This window comes from Anolis sagrei, chromosome 2, assembly GCF_037176765.1.
Source record: "Anolis sagrei isolate rAnoSag1 chromosome 2, rAnoSag1.mat, whole genome shotgun sequence".
Taxonomy (NCBI): Eukaryota; Metazoa; Chordata; class Lepidosauria; order Squamata; family Dactyloidae; genus Anolis; species Anolis sagrei.
The window spans coordinates 161,177,549-161,196,070 of NC_090022.1; the positions used below are offsets into that span (position 1 = coordinate 161,177,549).

The following is an 18,522-nucleotide window of genomic DNA, read 5'->3' on the forward strand; positions in this document are numbered from 1 at the left end:
AGCTGTTTTTCTGCTCCTGGGACACTCTGGTGCCTGAATAGGCTGCCAAAAATGCCCTCCATAAAACCTCCCCCGAACTGGAAGGAGATGTAAGTCCAGGTTTCATTTTGAAAAATGGGTATTGTTGTGTTAAACAGTGGCTGCGACCTATTTAAAAAGGAATTGCTGTTTCTAGAGGGTTCTAAGAGAGACAACTTGACTTTTATGGCAAGAAAAAAAGGCAGCTTCGAAAAGAGCCTTGGTTTCTGTACGTGGCTCTGGGTGACATCTTGCCCACCCATGCTGTTGCGACCCCCAGGGGGGGTCATTGGGCCATTTTTGGGGGGTCGCAAAATGTTCAAATTTGGGCATATTGAATATTTGTGCCAAGTTGGGTCCAAATGTACAGTCGTTTGTGTTCACAGCACTCTCCATATGTAGGTGAACTACATCTCCCATAAATCATTGTCAATTCCTCCCAGCCCCCTCCAGTATTTTCTGTTGGTCATTGGGGCTCTTTGTGCTAAGTTTGTTCCAGGTCTATAATTTGTGGGGGTCTCAGTGGTCTGTGGAACTCAGAGGTGAATTGGTTGAAGGTACTGCAAATCCCATCATCCATTGTCCATACTGTTTTGTGATCAGTCACTATGCTTTAACTATGTTCAATTTATAACAATGAAAATACATACTGCATATCAGATATTTCCATTATGCTTCATAAGAGTAGCAAAATTTCCGTTATGAAGTAGCAACGAAAATATGGTTGGGGGTCACCACAACATGAGGAACTTTATTTAGGGGTCACGGCATTAGAAAGGTTGAGAACCACTGCTGTAAAGCAAGGGTCCTCAAACTTTTTAAACAGAGGTCCAGGTCACAGTCCCTCAAACTGTTGGAGGGCCAGATTATAATTTGAAAAAAACATGAATGAATTCCTATGCATACTGCACATATATTATTTGTAATGCAAAAAACACTTAAAAGCAATACAATAATTAAAATGTAGAACAATTTTAACAAATATAAACTTAGTAGTATTTCAATGGGAAGTGTGGCCCTGCTTTTGGTTGATGAGATAGGATTGTTGTCGTTGTGTGCTTTCAAGTAGTTTCAGACTTAGGTTGACCCTGAGCGAGGGACGGATAAATGACCTTGGAGGGCCGTATCTGGCCCCTGGGCCATAGTTTGAGGACCCCTGCTGTAAAAATCCATTACTACCTGGAGCCCAGCAAATGCACCCAGTTCAATATGGAAGGAATCAAGTAGCCAAGACTCACACATAGAAAGATGGATACCCTGACCTACTGACAGGCGTAAATAGCAGAAAGGAAGTAGAGTTACCCAAAAGCATGAGACAAAACAAAGCCTTCACTGTGTTTGAATTTGCATGTGGAATATTAAGGAAGTTTGCATGTTTGCAAAAAAGGTCCAAATGTAAGATGAAGTTCAGTAAAAGTAATGCATTGTATTAAGGGAAGAAAAAGACAGGATTGGGCAGAAGTGAAAAGCCACAAATCACCTGCCAAGAACAGACTTGAAAGCCCAGTTTCATAAAAAGAAGCTGGCATAAAGAGGGTAGTAACTGATGGGATGCTGCTGAGTCCGGAGGAAGGGGATTTGGAGGGCAAAACCGACAAGCTCTGGAGTCCCAGGAAGATAGGCGAAAGGACAAATGAGTGTCCCCATTTGTGAGGGACATTCAGAGCCACCAGAAGTGATGTCACCCAATTTTTTGTTTTGTCTTGGGTTGATTTCTTAGAGGTTTTTTTTATCCTGCATGTGGCAACAAGGTCCATACCTATATTTCTGTCCTTTAGTAAATAAGACATTTGTGGGAGGATTGTGAGGTCCACATCATTGTGTTTCGGGATCAATTTGGGAGGTTCTGGGGGGCGGGAAACTGCCTGAAAAATATATTCATGATCTGCAGACTTCGAGAGATGCAGACTGGGGTCTCACAAATTTCATGTAGTCAATGAATTGCCCTTTTCTCATTCCTGCCCTAAAATCACATATATGACCCAGATCTTGTTTTCAACCAGCTGTACCCCTCTTGGTGTCCAGCATTCAGTAGTTAATTTCTAAAAAATTGGATTGCTGAGACTTGAAGGTGGGTGGAAAAGGCTGGCACATGCCCAAATGCATGCTCTGATACAGAGCTGAGAAAGTAGAACACCAGACAAGAAATCAGGATTTCCACAGACGACGCTGACAACACCATCACCTCCAAACAGCTCAACCTGCCTTGTTTATGAAAAGCTCCGAGAAGCAAGGAATGATGGGAAGTGCTATTTTGTCAGATTTTGCTGTACGTTTGGACCACAACGGGGATGATTTGAGCATGATTGTTACAGGAACACAAGATGAAGTGCTACTGGGGCAACATCTCCCCCACCTCCCCAAATCCAGATGTTTTCTGAAAGGAAATAAATTTGATACACAAGATCTGAGTGGAGGATCTGTTTCTTCTGAAAGGCCCAAACCCCTAATGATTGTGGCTTAAGAGGAATGCAATGAGTGAGTAAGTCAAACCAGCCATATTTGTCCTAGGCAAAAGCAGAATGGATGCCACTTATCTAATAGTATTGGGAGTTATCCCCTACTTCATGACCTTGGTTCTACCAAAGATCCCCCCCTTTCCTCTATCCTTTTCTCCAGTTTACATATTGAGACAGAGTGATGGAAAAAAGGGAAAAGAGAATATACAACACCCAGTGAAGGTACGGATAAATTGCTGGACAGTTGGGCTTGAATCCCAGTTTTAGATTAGGCATTTGGAAGGTTTTGGCAATTCTTTCTTCTTAGATCTAAGTGCCTTGTGGCCAACCAATGTGACCTCTCTTGTAAGCTTTTGGCAAAGATAAACAAAGTGTTATACTAAGAGTAATGTCCACTAACTCTCACACCTTGGAGAAACACAGTTTAGTAAACACTTCTATCACACTCAATAATAGCAATACACACCCACATATTTTTTGGTGCACAGCCCTCTCCTGCAGATGGACCCTTCCAGCTAATCTCTTTGTACAGTCCCCACAGCCACACAAGTGTACACAACTCCACAGATAACCCTTGACACCCACACAGTTCTTCTGAGGCACACGTGCTGCATACAGACATCCTAGAACAGAAAACACCACTCCCATGTTGACCTCTACACAATGAGATTCAACTCTGCAAGGTCCATGGTTATGTCAGGTAGTCGGAAGCCTGTGAAAGCCTACACAAAGTGTAGGTTAACAGCACACACACAGATCACATATATCAAAGACACAAACTTAGCACAGGAATCTTTGGAGTGAGAGGGAATTTATATCAATTGACAAAATTAAGAATATGGTCATATTAGCCTGAAAAACCTACAACAACCCAGTGACAAAATTAAGTTAATCAAGCTAATAGAATAAGAGGCAATGCATTGGTTGTGACCTCTATAAGCACAGTTGGTACACAACTCTGAAAACATACAATCTTTCGGGACAGACTGTGTCCACGAAAGCTGCACACCCACAAACAATCATGTGACCTCACTACCTCTGAGGATGCTTGCCATAGATGCAGGCGAAACGTCAGGAGAGAATGCCTTTAGAACATGGCCATATAGCCCGAAAAAACATACAACAACCCAATCATGTGAGGGCCATGATGGTGTTTATCTAGGACAGTGGTTCTCAACCTTGCTAATGCCGTGACCCCTTAATGCAGTTCTATATGTTGTGGTGACCCCCAACCATAATATTGTTTTCGTTGCTACTTGATACCTGTCATTTTACTACTGTTATAAATCGTCATGTAAATATCCGATACGCAGAATGTATTTTTTTAAATTGAGCACAAATACCCAATATGCCCAAATGTGAATGCTAGTGGGGTTGGGGGGAGGATTGATTTTGTAATTTGGGAGTTGTACTTGCTGTGATTTATAGTTCACCTATAATCAAAGAGCATTCTAAACTCCACCAGTGATGGATTTAAACCGAACTTGGCACACAGAACTCCCATGACTATTAGAAAACACTGGAAGGGTTTGGTGGGCATTGACCTTGAGTTTGGGAGTTGTAGTTTACCTATATCCAGAGGAGTGCTGTGGATTCATGCAGTTATGGATCTGGTCCAAACTTGGCACAAATACTCAATAAGCCAAATTGTGAACACTGGTAGAGTCTGGGGAAAATAGACCTTGACATTTGGGAGTTGTAGTTGTTGGGATTTATAGTTCACCTACAATCAAAGAGCCTTCTGAACTCGACCAACAATAGAATTGGGTCAAACTTCCCACACAGAATCCCAATGACCAACAGAAAATACTGTGTTTTCTGTTGGTCTTTGGCAACCCCTTTGACACCCCCTCACGACCCTCTCAGAGGTCCTGACCTCCAGGTTGAGAAACACTGATCTAGGATATGTGTAGTGCTTAATGGCTTTGTGTCAATAGTTTCAACAGTAGATCGGTTTTGATACACACAGCTATTGAGTCCTACATGAATCTAGATAAGCACCATCATGACCCCCACATCACAAAATGCAAATTGTTCCTCATGATCACAATGAGGGAGAGCCCAGAACCCACATTCCAGCTGCACAACGTTCGTTCTTCAAGCAGCTTAATATGTACAATTTCAGCAAATTTGGACCATGCATCACATACACATAACTAGGATATAGGGAGAACTAATGATAAGCGAACCCTGTCCACTGATCCTTGCGAATCAGGAGTGGATTGGGGACAGAGAGGGTTAATGAGGCTGCAAGCCTATCTAGCCACAGGGAGAATGGGCAATACAGAAGTGGAAGCTGCTCCAATGTGACATTGCAGGCGGCCAGGAAGGACACGGGCCTTCTCCGGTCTTTCCAGCAAGAAAAGCAGCCCACACTCCTGGCATTGGATCATTGCAAACAATGCTTCCAAACCAGTCACGCCTGCTTCTGACCTTGCCAGGACGCCATGCTACACTGGGATGCTTACATCGACCAGTATTTAGGAAAGCCACAAGGCAAGTAGAGTCCTTCTGTACTTTAATTGCACAGCAATGGTGGCTTTCCCTGGAAAGTATACCAGATGAAATGCCCTCTTGTAAACAACAATAAAAGGCAAAAATGCTCCCTTCTCTTGCATCGGGTCACCAAACTAAGTACCCCCAGCTACTCCTAGCATGCAGCTGACTTCATGATTCCTTCTATACAGTCTCTTAAGCAGCCTTAAGAAGTCATCAGAGAAGCCTCCAAGGAGGTAGTCGGGGAGGCCATGTATTGCCCATTAATAAGCTCATACATCCCTCCCCGCATCTTTACACACCAACACACCCACCACGAGTATATCTCAATTACCTGGTCCCACCAGCCAACCAGCCATGGTTTCGCACAGGTCTCACAGAAAAAATCCACTAAGGGCATCTTCTGTTCTCTGCCAGTGGACAGCAGAGGCTCTCAAATCTATCCACCAACGTGGTATTCCTTCTCTCCCAAGCCAGGGGCAGCTGTGAGGTGCCCCGGTTTCCTTGGTATTGGCAGGTCAGGAATGGGTTAATATCTCAAAGTCGTTCCTTCCATGAGCAGGTTTGGGCCTGGCATGGCTCTTGCTGGCCAACCAGCCCTTGCACGAGGACGCTCACATCTCTGCTGCTTGTTGGGGAGATGGACAAGATAGGCCAAAGCCTGAGAAAGTCCCACGTCTCTGGCTGTATTGCAGATGATGAGAGAAGTACCCACAGTGCAGCGCTGCTCCGGTTACGAGCACAACACAGCCACCGCTGCCACCGTCACCCCCCCACTGCCGCCTCAGTTCCTTGTATGTGCCTCTTCCCCTCCTTCTCTGGTCATATCTTCAGTGGATGGGAGAGCGAGAGGAAAAAGTCCAGCGGGCAAGGAAGACGAGAGAAGGAGAAGAAGGAGAAGAAGGAGGCAGTCACAAGCAGATTCCCTGCACAGAAGCAGGCTCTTCATCCAGGTGGAGCAGTCGGGAGATCCCCAGCCATTTCTGGGTACCACATGGCGGCAATCCAGCTATCAAGGCGGAACCTGCATTGCTCAGAGGCACGTCCTCATTCTCTCTCGTGTGTTTGAGGGCAGCGGTCACCACGGAGATGGCACCTCCTTGGATGGCCTCAGCTGCAGCTGCATCCACAGCTTGCCGGCTCCAAGTGTGTTGTGTGTGTGTGTGTGTGTGTGTGCTGTGTGCGTTTCTCCCACTGCAGTGCCGGGTGGATGGGATATGATGTCAGGTGGCGATCAGTGAGCAAGAGAGGGAGTGGAAGGGAGGAGTGCGAAGGGGCGGGAGAGAGGAGGTGGCTAAAGGTACACAGAAAGGAGAGCGAAGGCTGAACAATTTAGGCAAACGGCAGGGGGTGGGGGAAGGAAGGGAGGGAGGGAGGGCCAAAGGGTCCACATTAATCTGGAGACCTCTGAAGGAAGGACTGTAAAGCATGGCTGGGTTGCTGAAGACTCTATGCACAGATGGTGACCAGCTAGCCCCAATCTATTTTGTACAGAGAAGGGGAAATGTGGCAAAAAGAAACAAATTTAGAGATTGGCAGAGCTGCTTCATGACTAGCTATTCACTGCCTTTACATTCATCTGACTCCAAATCCCAGGCTGGGGCTGAGAAGAGAGAACAAAATGTTACAAATCAGAATATCCCTCACTCTCTGTCTCTATCCCTAAGACATGCTCGGTGCTGGGAGTGAGGAAGGCATGTCTTTCAACTGGAATGGGCTCAAAGCCAACCTTAAAAACTCTGGCATAGACACTGAGAACTGGGAAGCCCTGGCCCTTGACCGCTCCAGCTGGAGGTCAGCTGTGACCAGCAGTGCTGCAGAATTTGAAGAGGCACGAATGGAGGGTGAAAGGGAGAGGCGTGCCAATAGGAAGGCGCGTCAAGCCAACCCCAACCGAGACCGCCTTCCACCTGGAAACCAATGCCCTCACCGCGGAAGAAGATGCAGAGCAAGAACAGGGCTCCACAGCCACATACGGACCCACAAAAATATTGGAAGACAATCCTTCTCAGAAAACGAGGGATCGCCTAAGTAAGCAACTGGAATGGGGCAGAAGGAGATGCTAATGACCCATCATTCTGTTTGATGATCAATAATGACCCTACAGTGGCCTTCGTGGCTTGTTATTAATATCATTTCTAGCACTTTTTTTCATGTCAGGAGCAACTTGAGAAACTGCAAGTTGTTTCTGGTGTGAGAGAATTGGCCATCTGCAAGGATGTTGCCCAGGGGACGTCCGGATGGTTTTGATGTTTTACCATCCTTGTAGGATGCTTCTCTCATGTCTCTCCATGGGGAGCTGGAGCTGACACAGGGAGCTCATTTCTAGCACTGAGAAAGGTATTTATTTATTATTTAAAACTTTTATATCCCGATCTTCTCTACCTCCGTAGAGGGACTCCGACTGGCTAACAGCAAGAATTCAATGCTACCAATCATAACCTTTTAAAACATCATACATAGACAATAAGTTAAAAATACATATAAGATAAAATGCATATAAAACATTCGCCAAGACAAAAACAACGTCCAACTCAGTCTGCACATTGTGGTCAATAACTTTAGTCAATTACCGGTCTCAGCCATCACTCTGCAAATGCCTTGTTCCACAGTCAGGACTTCCTAAAGGCCAGGAGGAAGGCGGCAGATCTAATTTCATTCGGGAGAGAGTTCCATAGCCGGGGGGCCACCACAGAAAAGGCCCTGTCTCTCGTCCCCACCAAACGCGACTGTGAAAGTGGCGGGACCGAGAGCAGGGCCTCTCCGGAAGATCTTAACGCTCTTGATGGTTTGTAGGGGAAAATACGTTCAGAGAGGTAAACTAAACGGTTTTGTAGGTTAAAACCAACACTTTGAATTGTGCTTTGATAAAATGTTGGTTAAAACCACACTTTAACAGGGTTGCACATACCCATTGACAAAACTGCACAAACACACACTCCTTACACCAAAGGCTTTACAGCTTTGAATTGTACTTTGGTAAGATGGATATTGGAGAGATACTGGGGAGTGGCAAGATAAAGTCAAGATTCCCAGGGTCATGTGCTAGACAAGGCAGCTGTTGTGTCTGTTGTAGCAATGGCCTACTTTGCTAGGCTGTTTGTGTGTGCCATGTTCATCCTAGCACGCCGGAGTCCCCAGTGGCGCAGTGGGTTAAACCCCTGTGCCGGCAGGACTGAAGACTGACAGGTCACAGGTTCGAATTCGGGGAGAGGCAGATGAGCTCCCTCTACCAGCTCCAGCTCCTCATGCGGGGACATGAGAGAAGCCTCCCGCAAGGATGATAAAACATCAAATCATCCGGTTGTCTCCTGGGCAACGTCCTTGCAGACGGTCAATTCTCTCACACCAGAAGTGACTTGCAGATTCTCAAGTCTCTCCTGACACGACAAAAAAAATATCCTATCACGCCGGGATCAAAATCTAAGATTCTGGTAATATGCGTCAAAACTGCTGTGGACTTTCTCACAACACACAGTTAGGGCAGCTTCATATCACTTTAACTGCAATGGCTTTTTATTGGATTTTCAAAATAAACACAACTTGAAAGGGTTCTGTGCTTACATAAAAACCAAATGCCACAGAAGTAGGAACAAGAGGTTCTCCAGAGGAGCATTTTGTTCTGCCATCACTTTGCTCAAACAGGACATAGGGAACACTGGATCAAAACATCCCTGCCTGGCCCACACAGAGCCAGCCATTCACTTTCCACCACATGACACACTTGAACAGGGTTGCACACACCCATTGACAACATTGCACAAACACACACTCCTTACACCAAAGGCTTTACAGCAGATCCAAATCTGGGCTCCCTCCCTTCCCTTCACAAGAGACTGGTAGAAAGGTTGCCCATCTGTTCCCTTGCATTCCCGTTTGCCAGCTCTCTTGCTCACGGCCTTCAAGGAAAAACAACCTCTTTTTTCGAACAACATCCGGAACTCAAGGTGAGCAGCATGACCTACTTCAGCAGTAACATGAAATAAATGTCTGGCTCTGTGAAACGCAGGCATGAATCTGTACACGGGGAGCCAGGAAAAGAAATCAACAGAGAGATTGAACGTCCTTAAATACAGGCAGCCTGGATCATTGTGCCACTCCAGCAATTGCAGCCTGTGCGCAGAGAGGGCAGGGGAAACGAAGGGATCCATTGCAATTTCCTAAAGGATGCCTGAAAGTCATCCTCAGGGAAAGTCACTTTGCATTGGCATCCACGGGTAGGCAGCAAGGAACCCCGGGACACAACCCTGCATCTGCAATACTCCCTCCATTGGGATATTTCTCATCTTAAGGTACTCCTTCCCAAGAAAGGGCCTTTCCCTATCTGCTTTTAGACACAGGGGAGCATTTTCCTCAGGACCTATATTCCCAAAGTCAGGATGGACAGAAAGAGAAAAAATGAGATGAAGGGGCAAGAAGATGGCTAAAGCTATATAAGAGGAAACTTTTTGCTTAAACCTAGAATGGGAAAAACTCTGGCCTCTCAGGGCCCTTCCAGACAGGCCCTATATCCCAGGATCTGATCATAGAAAAGGAGCCCCCGGTGGCGCAGTGGGTTAAACCCCTGTGCCGGCAGGACTGAAGACCAACAGGTTGCAGGTTCGAATCCGGGGAGAGGCGGATGAGCTCCCTCTACCAGCTCCAGCTCCTCATGCGGGGACATGAGAGAAGCCTCCCACAAGCATGGTAAAACATCAAATCATCTGGGCGTCCCCTGGGCAACGTCCTTGCAGACAGCCAATTCTCTCACACCAGAAGTGACTTGCAGATTCTCAAGTCTCTCCTGACACGAAAAAAAAATCATAGAATCCTAGAGTTGGAAGAGACCTCATGGGCCATCCAGTCCAACCCCCTGTCAAGAAGCAGGAAAATTGCATTCAAAGCACCCCTGGCAGATAGCCATCCAGCCTCTGCTTAAAAGCTTCCAAAGAAGGAGCCTCCACCACACTCCAGGGCAGAGAGTTCCACTGCTGAACAGCTCTCACAGTCAGGAAGTTCTTCCTAATATAATGTTAATTTTATTCTTGATCAGTAAAGAATAATAGAATCATAGAGTTGGAAGAGACCACATGGGCCATCCAGTCCAACCCCTTGCCAAGAAGTAGGAAAATTGCATTCAAAGCAGCCCTGACAGATGGCCATCCCGCCTCTGCTTAAAAGCTTCCAAAGAAGGAGCCTCCACCACATTCCGGGGCAGAGAGTTGCACTGCTGAACGGCTCTCACAGTCAGGAAGTTCTTCCTCATGTTCACATGGAATCTCTTTTCTTGTAGTTGGAAGACATTGTTCCGCGTCCTAGTCTCCAGGGAAGCAGAAAACAAGCTTGCTCCCTCCTCCCTATGACTTCCTCTCACATATTTTATACATGGCCCTCATCATGTCTCCTCTCAGCCTTCTCTTCTTCAGGCTAAATATGCCCAGCTCTTTCAGCCGCTCCTCATAGGGCTTGTTCTCCAGAACCTTGATCATTTCAGTCGCCCTCCTCTGGACACATTCCAGCTTGTCAATTTCTCTCTTCAACTGTGGTGCCCAGAATTAGACACAATATTCCAGGTGTGGTCTACCCAAGGCAGAATAGAGGGGTAGAATGACTTCCCTGGATCTAGATACTATGCTCCTATTGATGCAGGCCAAAATCCCATTGTCTTTTTTCCCGCCGCATCACATTGTTGGCTCATGTTTAAGTTGTTGTCCACGAGGACCCCATGTACTACTCTCAAGCCCAGGTTTTCTGCTTGGAACTGGATTATATGAGTCCTCGCTGCCAGATAATCTGGGATAAACAGAAAACCTGGGATCAGGTCCTGGCATATAGGGCCTGTCTGGAAGAGCTGGGATCAGATCTTGGCATATAGGACCTGTCTGGAAGAGCTCTCAGGCCCTCTGGACTACAGTGCCCACAATCCCTTATTTTGGGGGCTTCTGGGAGTTGAAATTCCACCTATCTGGAGGGATTGAAGGTGGATGAACCCTGGGGTGCCTGTCAGAAGAGCAGAACCTGGATATCCTGAAGGCAGCTGTATTGAGTGATAGATATGGCTGTCACAAGGAAGTTCTTTCTTGCATGAATGACTGCCCTATAGGGAAACTCCTTGAACGAGAGCCACGCAATAGATCTTCCCAACAGACTGCAGCCCATGTTCAGGGAGACATTATGAGGAGCCGTGTCTCAGCAAAACTGCCACTTGAAAAACAGCAGGCTGAAGGGCTTACCTGATGGTTATAATAAAGCTTAGGAACTGTAGTGCACTTAGCAGAATTCAAAGCACTTCAGAACACATGGACTCAGCTATTCTTACAACCATCGTGCAAATATTAGCCCGTATTATCATCATCAAAGATCATCAAAGTGATGCTACAGGAAATGGTTTACAAGTGAGCTTGGAAATGTCTTGTGGATTCCACTCCCAGATTCGCCCACCACCTCACTGGCTATGCTGGGAGCTGTAGTCCAAAAATATCTTTCCCCAATCTCTGGCTCTAAGGCAGTGTTTCTCAACCTTCCTAATGCCATGACTCCTTAATACAGTTCTTCATGTTGTGGTGACCCCCAACCATAACATTATTTTCGTTGCTACTTCAGAACTGTCATTTTGCTATTGTTCTGAATAGTAATACAAATATCTGATATGCAGGATGTATTTTAATTCACTGGACCAAATTTGTACCCAAATGCACCCAAATTTGAATACTGGTGGGCTTGGGGGGAGGGAATTGATGTTGGGATTTGGGAGTTGTAGTTGCTGGGATTTATAGTTCACCTCCAATCAGTGAGCATTCTGAACCTCACCAATAAAAATATGCCTAACAAATGCTATACCTCATATTATATCATACCATGAACTCTTATTGACTTGACATTAAGACCGCAATACAGGAATGAAAAGCAAATTAAATTGATTTTGTCACTTGCGAGTTGTAGTTGCTGGGATTTATAGTCCACCTACAATCAAAGAGCATTCTGAACTCCACCAACGATGCAATTCAACCAAAAGCCGAGGCAATTCCAGAGAAGTTAACAGGGTGTAAGCAAAGTTGCACTGACAAAGGGTTGACTTCAATCAGATCGTTAAATATGTTTTTCTAGCATGAAAGCATTACGTTGACCTTGAACTTCCCGTTTGTTAGCAAGCCGAGCACTTCGGCGTACCCTTAATTGCAAACGGTCCTCCCTAACCAAATCCCCATCACCTTCAAGGCCGAATAACTCATTATCTTGGGACTGGCCAGCCTGGGAATCGACAGGCACTGAGCTCACAGATGGAACGGTTGACTCTTCCACCTGTAGCTGTGAAGTTTCACTCAAATCACGGCCATCTTCCAAAACAACATTCCTTTCTCTGGGAAACAGAAATGCCGTCTTGTCTTTAGTATCAACACTGTCTGCATCAACAACAGCGACATGTTCAGAAATCTGTTACCCATCATCCTCGTCGTCCTGAGGAAACTCAGGCTCAGAAAGCTACGGCTCAGACTGAGCCACAACACTTAGTAGGAGCTGAACCATATCCTCATAACGGGATCAGCACCTGAATGCTCCGTTACAGTTCTGACTAAAACCCAGAATGGATTCACTGCCGTCAAATGATATAGGAGGCCCCACCTGCAGCTGCTTGCAGAATGTATCCCATGTGATAATGCTTTCCACTCCAGGCCCCATTAGTTCTCTTCTAAAGCTTTAGCCCATCTCCTGCCACAAGGCACCGTTCCATATTGTTTTAAACCAGAATTGACCACTCAGCAATGAAGCAATCAGCAGGAACTTCAAAAGAAATCTCACGCTCCTGGGCAATCGTGTCATGGACAATTTCATGGAGACAGACACTCTTTACAAATATAGCATCAAAAGCAGGATGTACAGCCAGCCTTCTGTAGCCATGGATTCTGCGTCCATACTCCACCATTGAGAGCTTGAAAATATATTTTAAAATCCCAAGAAGCAAACCTTGATTTTGCCATTTTATATAAAGTTACCATTTTACTATGCCCTTGTATATAATGGGACTTGAGCACCCACCAATTTTGGTATCCTCCAGAGTCCTGGGACAAAGCCGCGGCGGATACCAAAGGGCCACACTGTGTTGTGTTTTCATAAGTAAGAATGAATTGCATCATCCTGCAATTGAAGGGCTAAATTCACAAAAATATTTCTGTCTTTCAAGTCTCTTTCTCATCAATTCTCAGAGAAGCAGCCTGCTATAAAGCCATTATCAGGCAATGGGAGTGGTGAGCTCCACCAACTGGCTGCCAATTTCACATAAGAGTTGCACCCACCTTGGCCCTAAACCGAATCCAAAAATAATGAAGGATCCATCACAAAAATCATCTGTATCTCAGATCTTGAGCAGCTACATGAGACAACAACAAAGGTGAAAAGTGACACCAATGTGATACCTACAAAGATGAGCAAGATGGATCATCCCGCCCCATTCCCCGCATTCCCAATGTTCAGGCTCCAGGGTGAGAAAGGCGGGATATAAATATGGTAAATCTATATAAATAAAAATGTAATGTTCATTTGTGGGATTAACAGAACTCAAAAACCACAGAACTCAAAAACCACTGGACGAATTGACATCAAATTTGGCCACAAAACACCTACTAACCCAAGGAGTGACCATCACAAAAATGATTTTGTCATTTGGGAGTTATAGTTGCTGGGATTTATAATTAACCTACAATCAAAGAACATTCTGAACTCCACCAACGATGGAATTGAATCAAACTTGGCACACAGAACTCCCATGACCAACATGGGCATTGATGGGTATTGACCTTGAGTTTGGGAGTTGTAGTTCACCTACATCCAGAGAGCACAGTGGACTCAAATAATGATGGATTGGGACCAAACTTGCAATGAATATTCAATATGCCCAAATATGAACACAGATGGAATTTGGGGGAAATAGACCTTGACATTTGAGATTTGTAGTTGCTAGGATTTGTAGTTCACCTTCAATCAGAGTATTCTGAACCACACCAATGACAGAATTGGGACAAACCTCCCACACAGAACCCCCATGACCAACAGAAAATACGTAAGGCCATCCAGTCCAACTCCCTTCACCAGGGCAAGAAAACGTAATCAAAGCCCTCCTGACAAAGAGCCATCCAGCAATAGATATAGATAGATAGATATGATTCACACACACAGATATAGTGTTATAGATTTGAAAGAGACCCCTACAGAAGGACAATTCTACATGGCATGTACCAAAATAGGCAAACCAGACAATCTCCACATCAACACTGACAAAGAAACAGCAAGAAAAACTGCTTACCCACAAGCAGAAAGAAATTACATACATTAGAAACCAACACTTTCACATTATTTTGCAGATCTCCAGACTGGGCCACAGCAACGCGTAGCAGGGGACGGCTAGTTTCTTATATTTATTTATGCTCCGCTTTATCTCTCCCAGAGGAGACCCAAAGTGGCTATGGCAAAAGCTGGCCCCTACCTTGTTGGAAGCCATCTCACTGACAGAGCGGTAGGTCTGAATGGTTTCCAGCTGGTCAAGGCACCAGTCCAGTTCTTCCAAAGTTTCTATGGCCATCTGCTGGTATGTTTCTTCTGCAAAAGTAGAAATAGAAGAAGTCAACACATTAGCTCCAACTGGCATTCTGAGCATCTGTAATGACCCAAGGCTCTTCAACCAAACCAGCTATGTTCCTCTGTCCTTGCCTTTTCCATACAGCATAGTAACTACCTTGCTAAAGGGGTACAAAGGTCAGGTCATCTCACAAGCTGTCAAGGGGAATCAAGTGGGGTTTGTAAAGAGTGAAAGGTGCATGCACAATCTGGACAGAAGCCTCAAAACTCTCATCAACTTCAGTCCAGGAGTGCTAGCTGAGGGTTTCTGTGAGTTGTAGCCCAAAAAATGATGCTAAACGCTCTTCAAAGCAAGCAAGTCATAGGGAACAGTGGAGTTCCAACAGAGGTATTACAGGAGACAGAGGGAAATGCCTTCAATCCCATTCATACTCAACCTTAGATTTAAGTGGGAGAGATGAAGAAACAGATTCAAATGGGTAACACTATGTAACAAAATTTTTAAAATTTTATGTTCCTGGTTTGAAAGTGTTATTTCCTATTTAATTGTGTGGTACTTACTTTGAAAGTAGTTTTTATATTCCTTTTTTTACTCATGTTCTATTCTGAAATGGTCAAATAAATAAATAAATAAATAAATATTTGAAACACAACAAGATGAGTCCACAGCAGACACTCTGCTGGCTGTTGAATTGGATCACACGTCGGACACTTCCCAAGTGCCTAGGACTGTGTGATGTATCGACGAATAATGTGTGCAGATCCCAGTAAGGTGGCCTTCTGCAGCTGGCAGATAGTAATTTTGTCAGCGCCTATTGTGTTTAAGTGCAGGCCAAGGTCTTTAGGCACTGCACCCAGTGTGCCGATCACCACTGAGACCACCTTGACTGGTTTGTGTCAGTCTTTGCAGTTCAATCTTTCAATCCTCATATCGTGTCAGCTTTTCCAGTTGTTTCTCTGCATGTCACCTGGGATTGCGACATCGACAATCCATACTTTGTTTTTTAACATGATTGTGGGGTTATTATTATTATTATTATTAGTTGTTGTTGTTGTTGTTGTTGTTATTATATTCCAGTAACTACCACTACTACTACTACTACTACTACTACTACTACTACTAAAAAAGGTAAAGGTAGTCCCCTGACATTAAGTCCAGTCATGTCTGACTCTGGGGTGTGGTGCTCATCTCCATTTCTAAGCTGAAGAGCCAGCGTTGTCCGTAGACACCTCTAAGGTCATGTGGCCGGCATGACTGCATGGAGCATCATTACCTTCCCGCTGGAGCGGTATCTATTGATCTACTCACATTTGCATGTTTTTGAACTGCTAGTTGGCAGAAGCTAGGGCTGACAGCGGAAGCTCACGCTGCTCCCCGCAATCGAACCTGTGACCTTTCGATCAACAAGCTCAGCAGCTCAGTGCTTTAACCCACTGCGCCACCGGGGGTACTACTATCATTAGTTGTTATATTCCAGTAACTATTGCTATTATAATTAGTTGTTATATTCCAGTAACTACTACTACTACTACTAGTAGTAGTAGTTGTTATTTTTCCAGTAACTACTACTACTACTATTAGTTGTTATATTCCAGTAAGTACCACTACTACTATTAGTTGTTATATTCCAGTAACTATTATTATTATTATTATTAGTTGTTATATTCTACTAACTTCATTTTTGTGGTTGCCACAAATTACATTGAATTGGTTGAGACTCGATATATTCATTGAAAATCTATACCAAAATCTGCTGCAGGTTGCCCCACAAAAACAAAGTTTTGGCAGTTTAATCAACTTTCCCATGTTTTTATGATAGAACCAATTAGGAAATGACATTTATAACCCAGGAACAAAAAATGTGTTACATAGTGTAATAGAAGTAGTAGTCAAATGCAGGAAAAGGTGTAACAAGTAAAAGATATGGGTAAAGTGCAAGGGTAGAAATCGTGTGACCCTCTCAGTGGTTCTCAACCTGGGGTCCCCAGATGTTTTTGGCCTTCAACTCCCAGAAATCCTAACAGCTGGTAAACTGGCTAGGATTTCTGGGAGATGAAGGCCAAAAACATCTGGGGACCCCAGGTTGAGAACCACTGCTCCAGATGATGCTGGACGGCAACTCCCAGCAACCACACCTAAGGTAACTAATGGTTAAGAATGTGGTGAGTTTCATCCAACCGTATCTGGAAGGCAACATGATTCCCAAACCTCCTTCATCAGATGTATTGGGCTACAACACCTTTAGTCTCTAGGCAGGACAAGTTAACTTTGGAAAAGCTGGAATGCTACTCTTCCTTTTCTCTCCAAACCAATGAAAGTCCTTCCTAAGATTGTATGACGTTTCCAAATGTTGATGCAAAATATCTTGGAAAAATTTAATGCAAAATGCCCATGCATCAGCCATGGAAAACCATCCGGTGACTTTAGGCATGATACACTCTCAGTCCAGAGGGAGGTGAAGTCAAATCCTCTCTGAAGAAAAAACTTCCCAGGAACATGCTCCTCCCCCAATAAATTCAACTTAAGGTAACTGAACATACATAACAACAAAGACATTCAGCAAATTGAATACAAGATCAACTGCAATGTTAGATTTCCTTTGAACCTGAGATCTATTCCAAGGCCTGTAAGGTTGACTATTCTCCATTCCACCCGACACTTCTACTCCCCCGGGCCTGTCCAGTTTCCCAAATACCAAATTTCTATTACCTGAGAGCGTGGCTTTACAAACAGTTGGCTGGCTACCCATGGGTGACCGCCTAAGTGGGCAGAAAAGAGGGAAAAAATACAAGATCAGAAAATTTGGCACCTCCCTTGGAACATATGTCATGAAAGGTCTGTGGTCAAATGCCCATCCCACCCAAGTTGCTTTGAATGACTCACCACACGGAAGGTTTCCAGGTATCAACTGCCCTTTAGTGACCTACCAGAGCCCCTACTCACCTTAAACCCTAACCCTTCCCATCAGGTGTAATTGAGTGCAAGCAAGGAAGGGACAAGGGCGATGTATTTATGAGGGAGCAGTGGCTTCTCCCTGCTGTAGATAATTAGTAATCAAGTGACAACAATAATTGATATGTCATTAAAAAATAGGGCATCCCCACTAAAGACAGGAGAAAAAAACCAGGGCTCATCCCATCTTTACTGTTTTAAAATATTTTTATAGACCACTAGCTGTCCCTGCCTTGCGTTGCTGTGGCCCAGTCTGTGGATATGTGTTTTGTGTGTATATATATTTGTGTATATGTGTATAGATATGTGTTTAAGTGCAGGCCAAGGTCTTTAGGCGCTGCACCCAGTGTGCCGATCACCACTGGGACCACCTTGACTGGTTTGTGCCAGTCTTTGCAGTTCGATTTTTAAATCCTCATATCGTGTCAGCTTTTCCAGTTGTTTCTCTTCAATCCTTATTATTATTATTATTATTATTATTATTATATCTAAATCCAAACCCTCCCGACCAAACAAACTGCAGCCTTCCAGATGTTCCTGTATCCAACTCCCATCAGCTCTAGTCCTGATGTCTAAGAATGAAGAATACAGGAATTGTAGCCCAGCATCTGGAGGGCCACATAAAATGACATGGAGGGCCGGATTCAACATGTGGGACTTGGGTTTGACACATGTGATTTACAGACTTCACTCCTCTTTTGCCTAACTGAAAGGGATGGGGAGTAAAGAGCTTAAACAGAATCTAGCAAAAGATGTAGGAAACGTTTTGGGGATTCCTCAGTGGCTGCTGTTGGGCAAGAGGATTCTGTTTGGGAACCATAGTATAAAAAAAGTAATATTCCCCAAGTTTGGTGTCTCATGCAACCTGTGAGACCTTAAGAAATGGAATGAGAGCATCTCATTTCTCTTCCTTCCCGATTTTTAAAACCCAACTACCTTGAAGACACAGTAGAATAACAACTGTTCCTACTACTGGTGAAGAACAGGCAACAGAAATTCTCCAAAGAGTCACATTTAGGTATGTTTTGAAACAGGCCAACACAC

The 18,522-nt window shown here is 44.6% G+C and overlaps 1 protein-coding gene across 5 annotated transcripts in view; it reads right to left on the reverse strand.

The window, feature by feature from the left end:
• PDE4A (phosphodiesterase 4A) overlaps positions 1–18,522 on the reverse strand; it is a 633,870-nt gene that overhangs the window by 67,018 nt on the left and 548,330 nt on the right. For 4 of the 5 annotated variants that reach the window (XM_060763616.2, XM_060763615.2, XM_067464009.1 and 1 more), the window contains 2 exons: positions 17,236–17,285; positions 14,434–14,546 (listed from right to left, as the gene is read on the reverse strand). In XM_060763616.2, the coding sequence (XP_060619599.1) occupies positions 14,434–14,546; positions 17,236–17,285 (163 nt within the window). Of the gene's footprint in view, positions 1–5,307; positions 6,222–14,433; positions 14,547–17,235; positions 17,286–18,522 lie in introns of those variants that run through there. The other variant, XM_060763618.2, reaches the window with a different exon arrangement.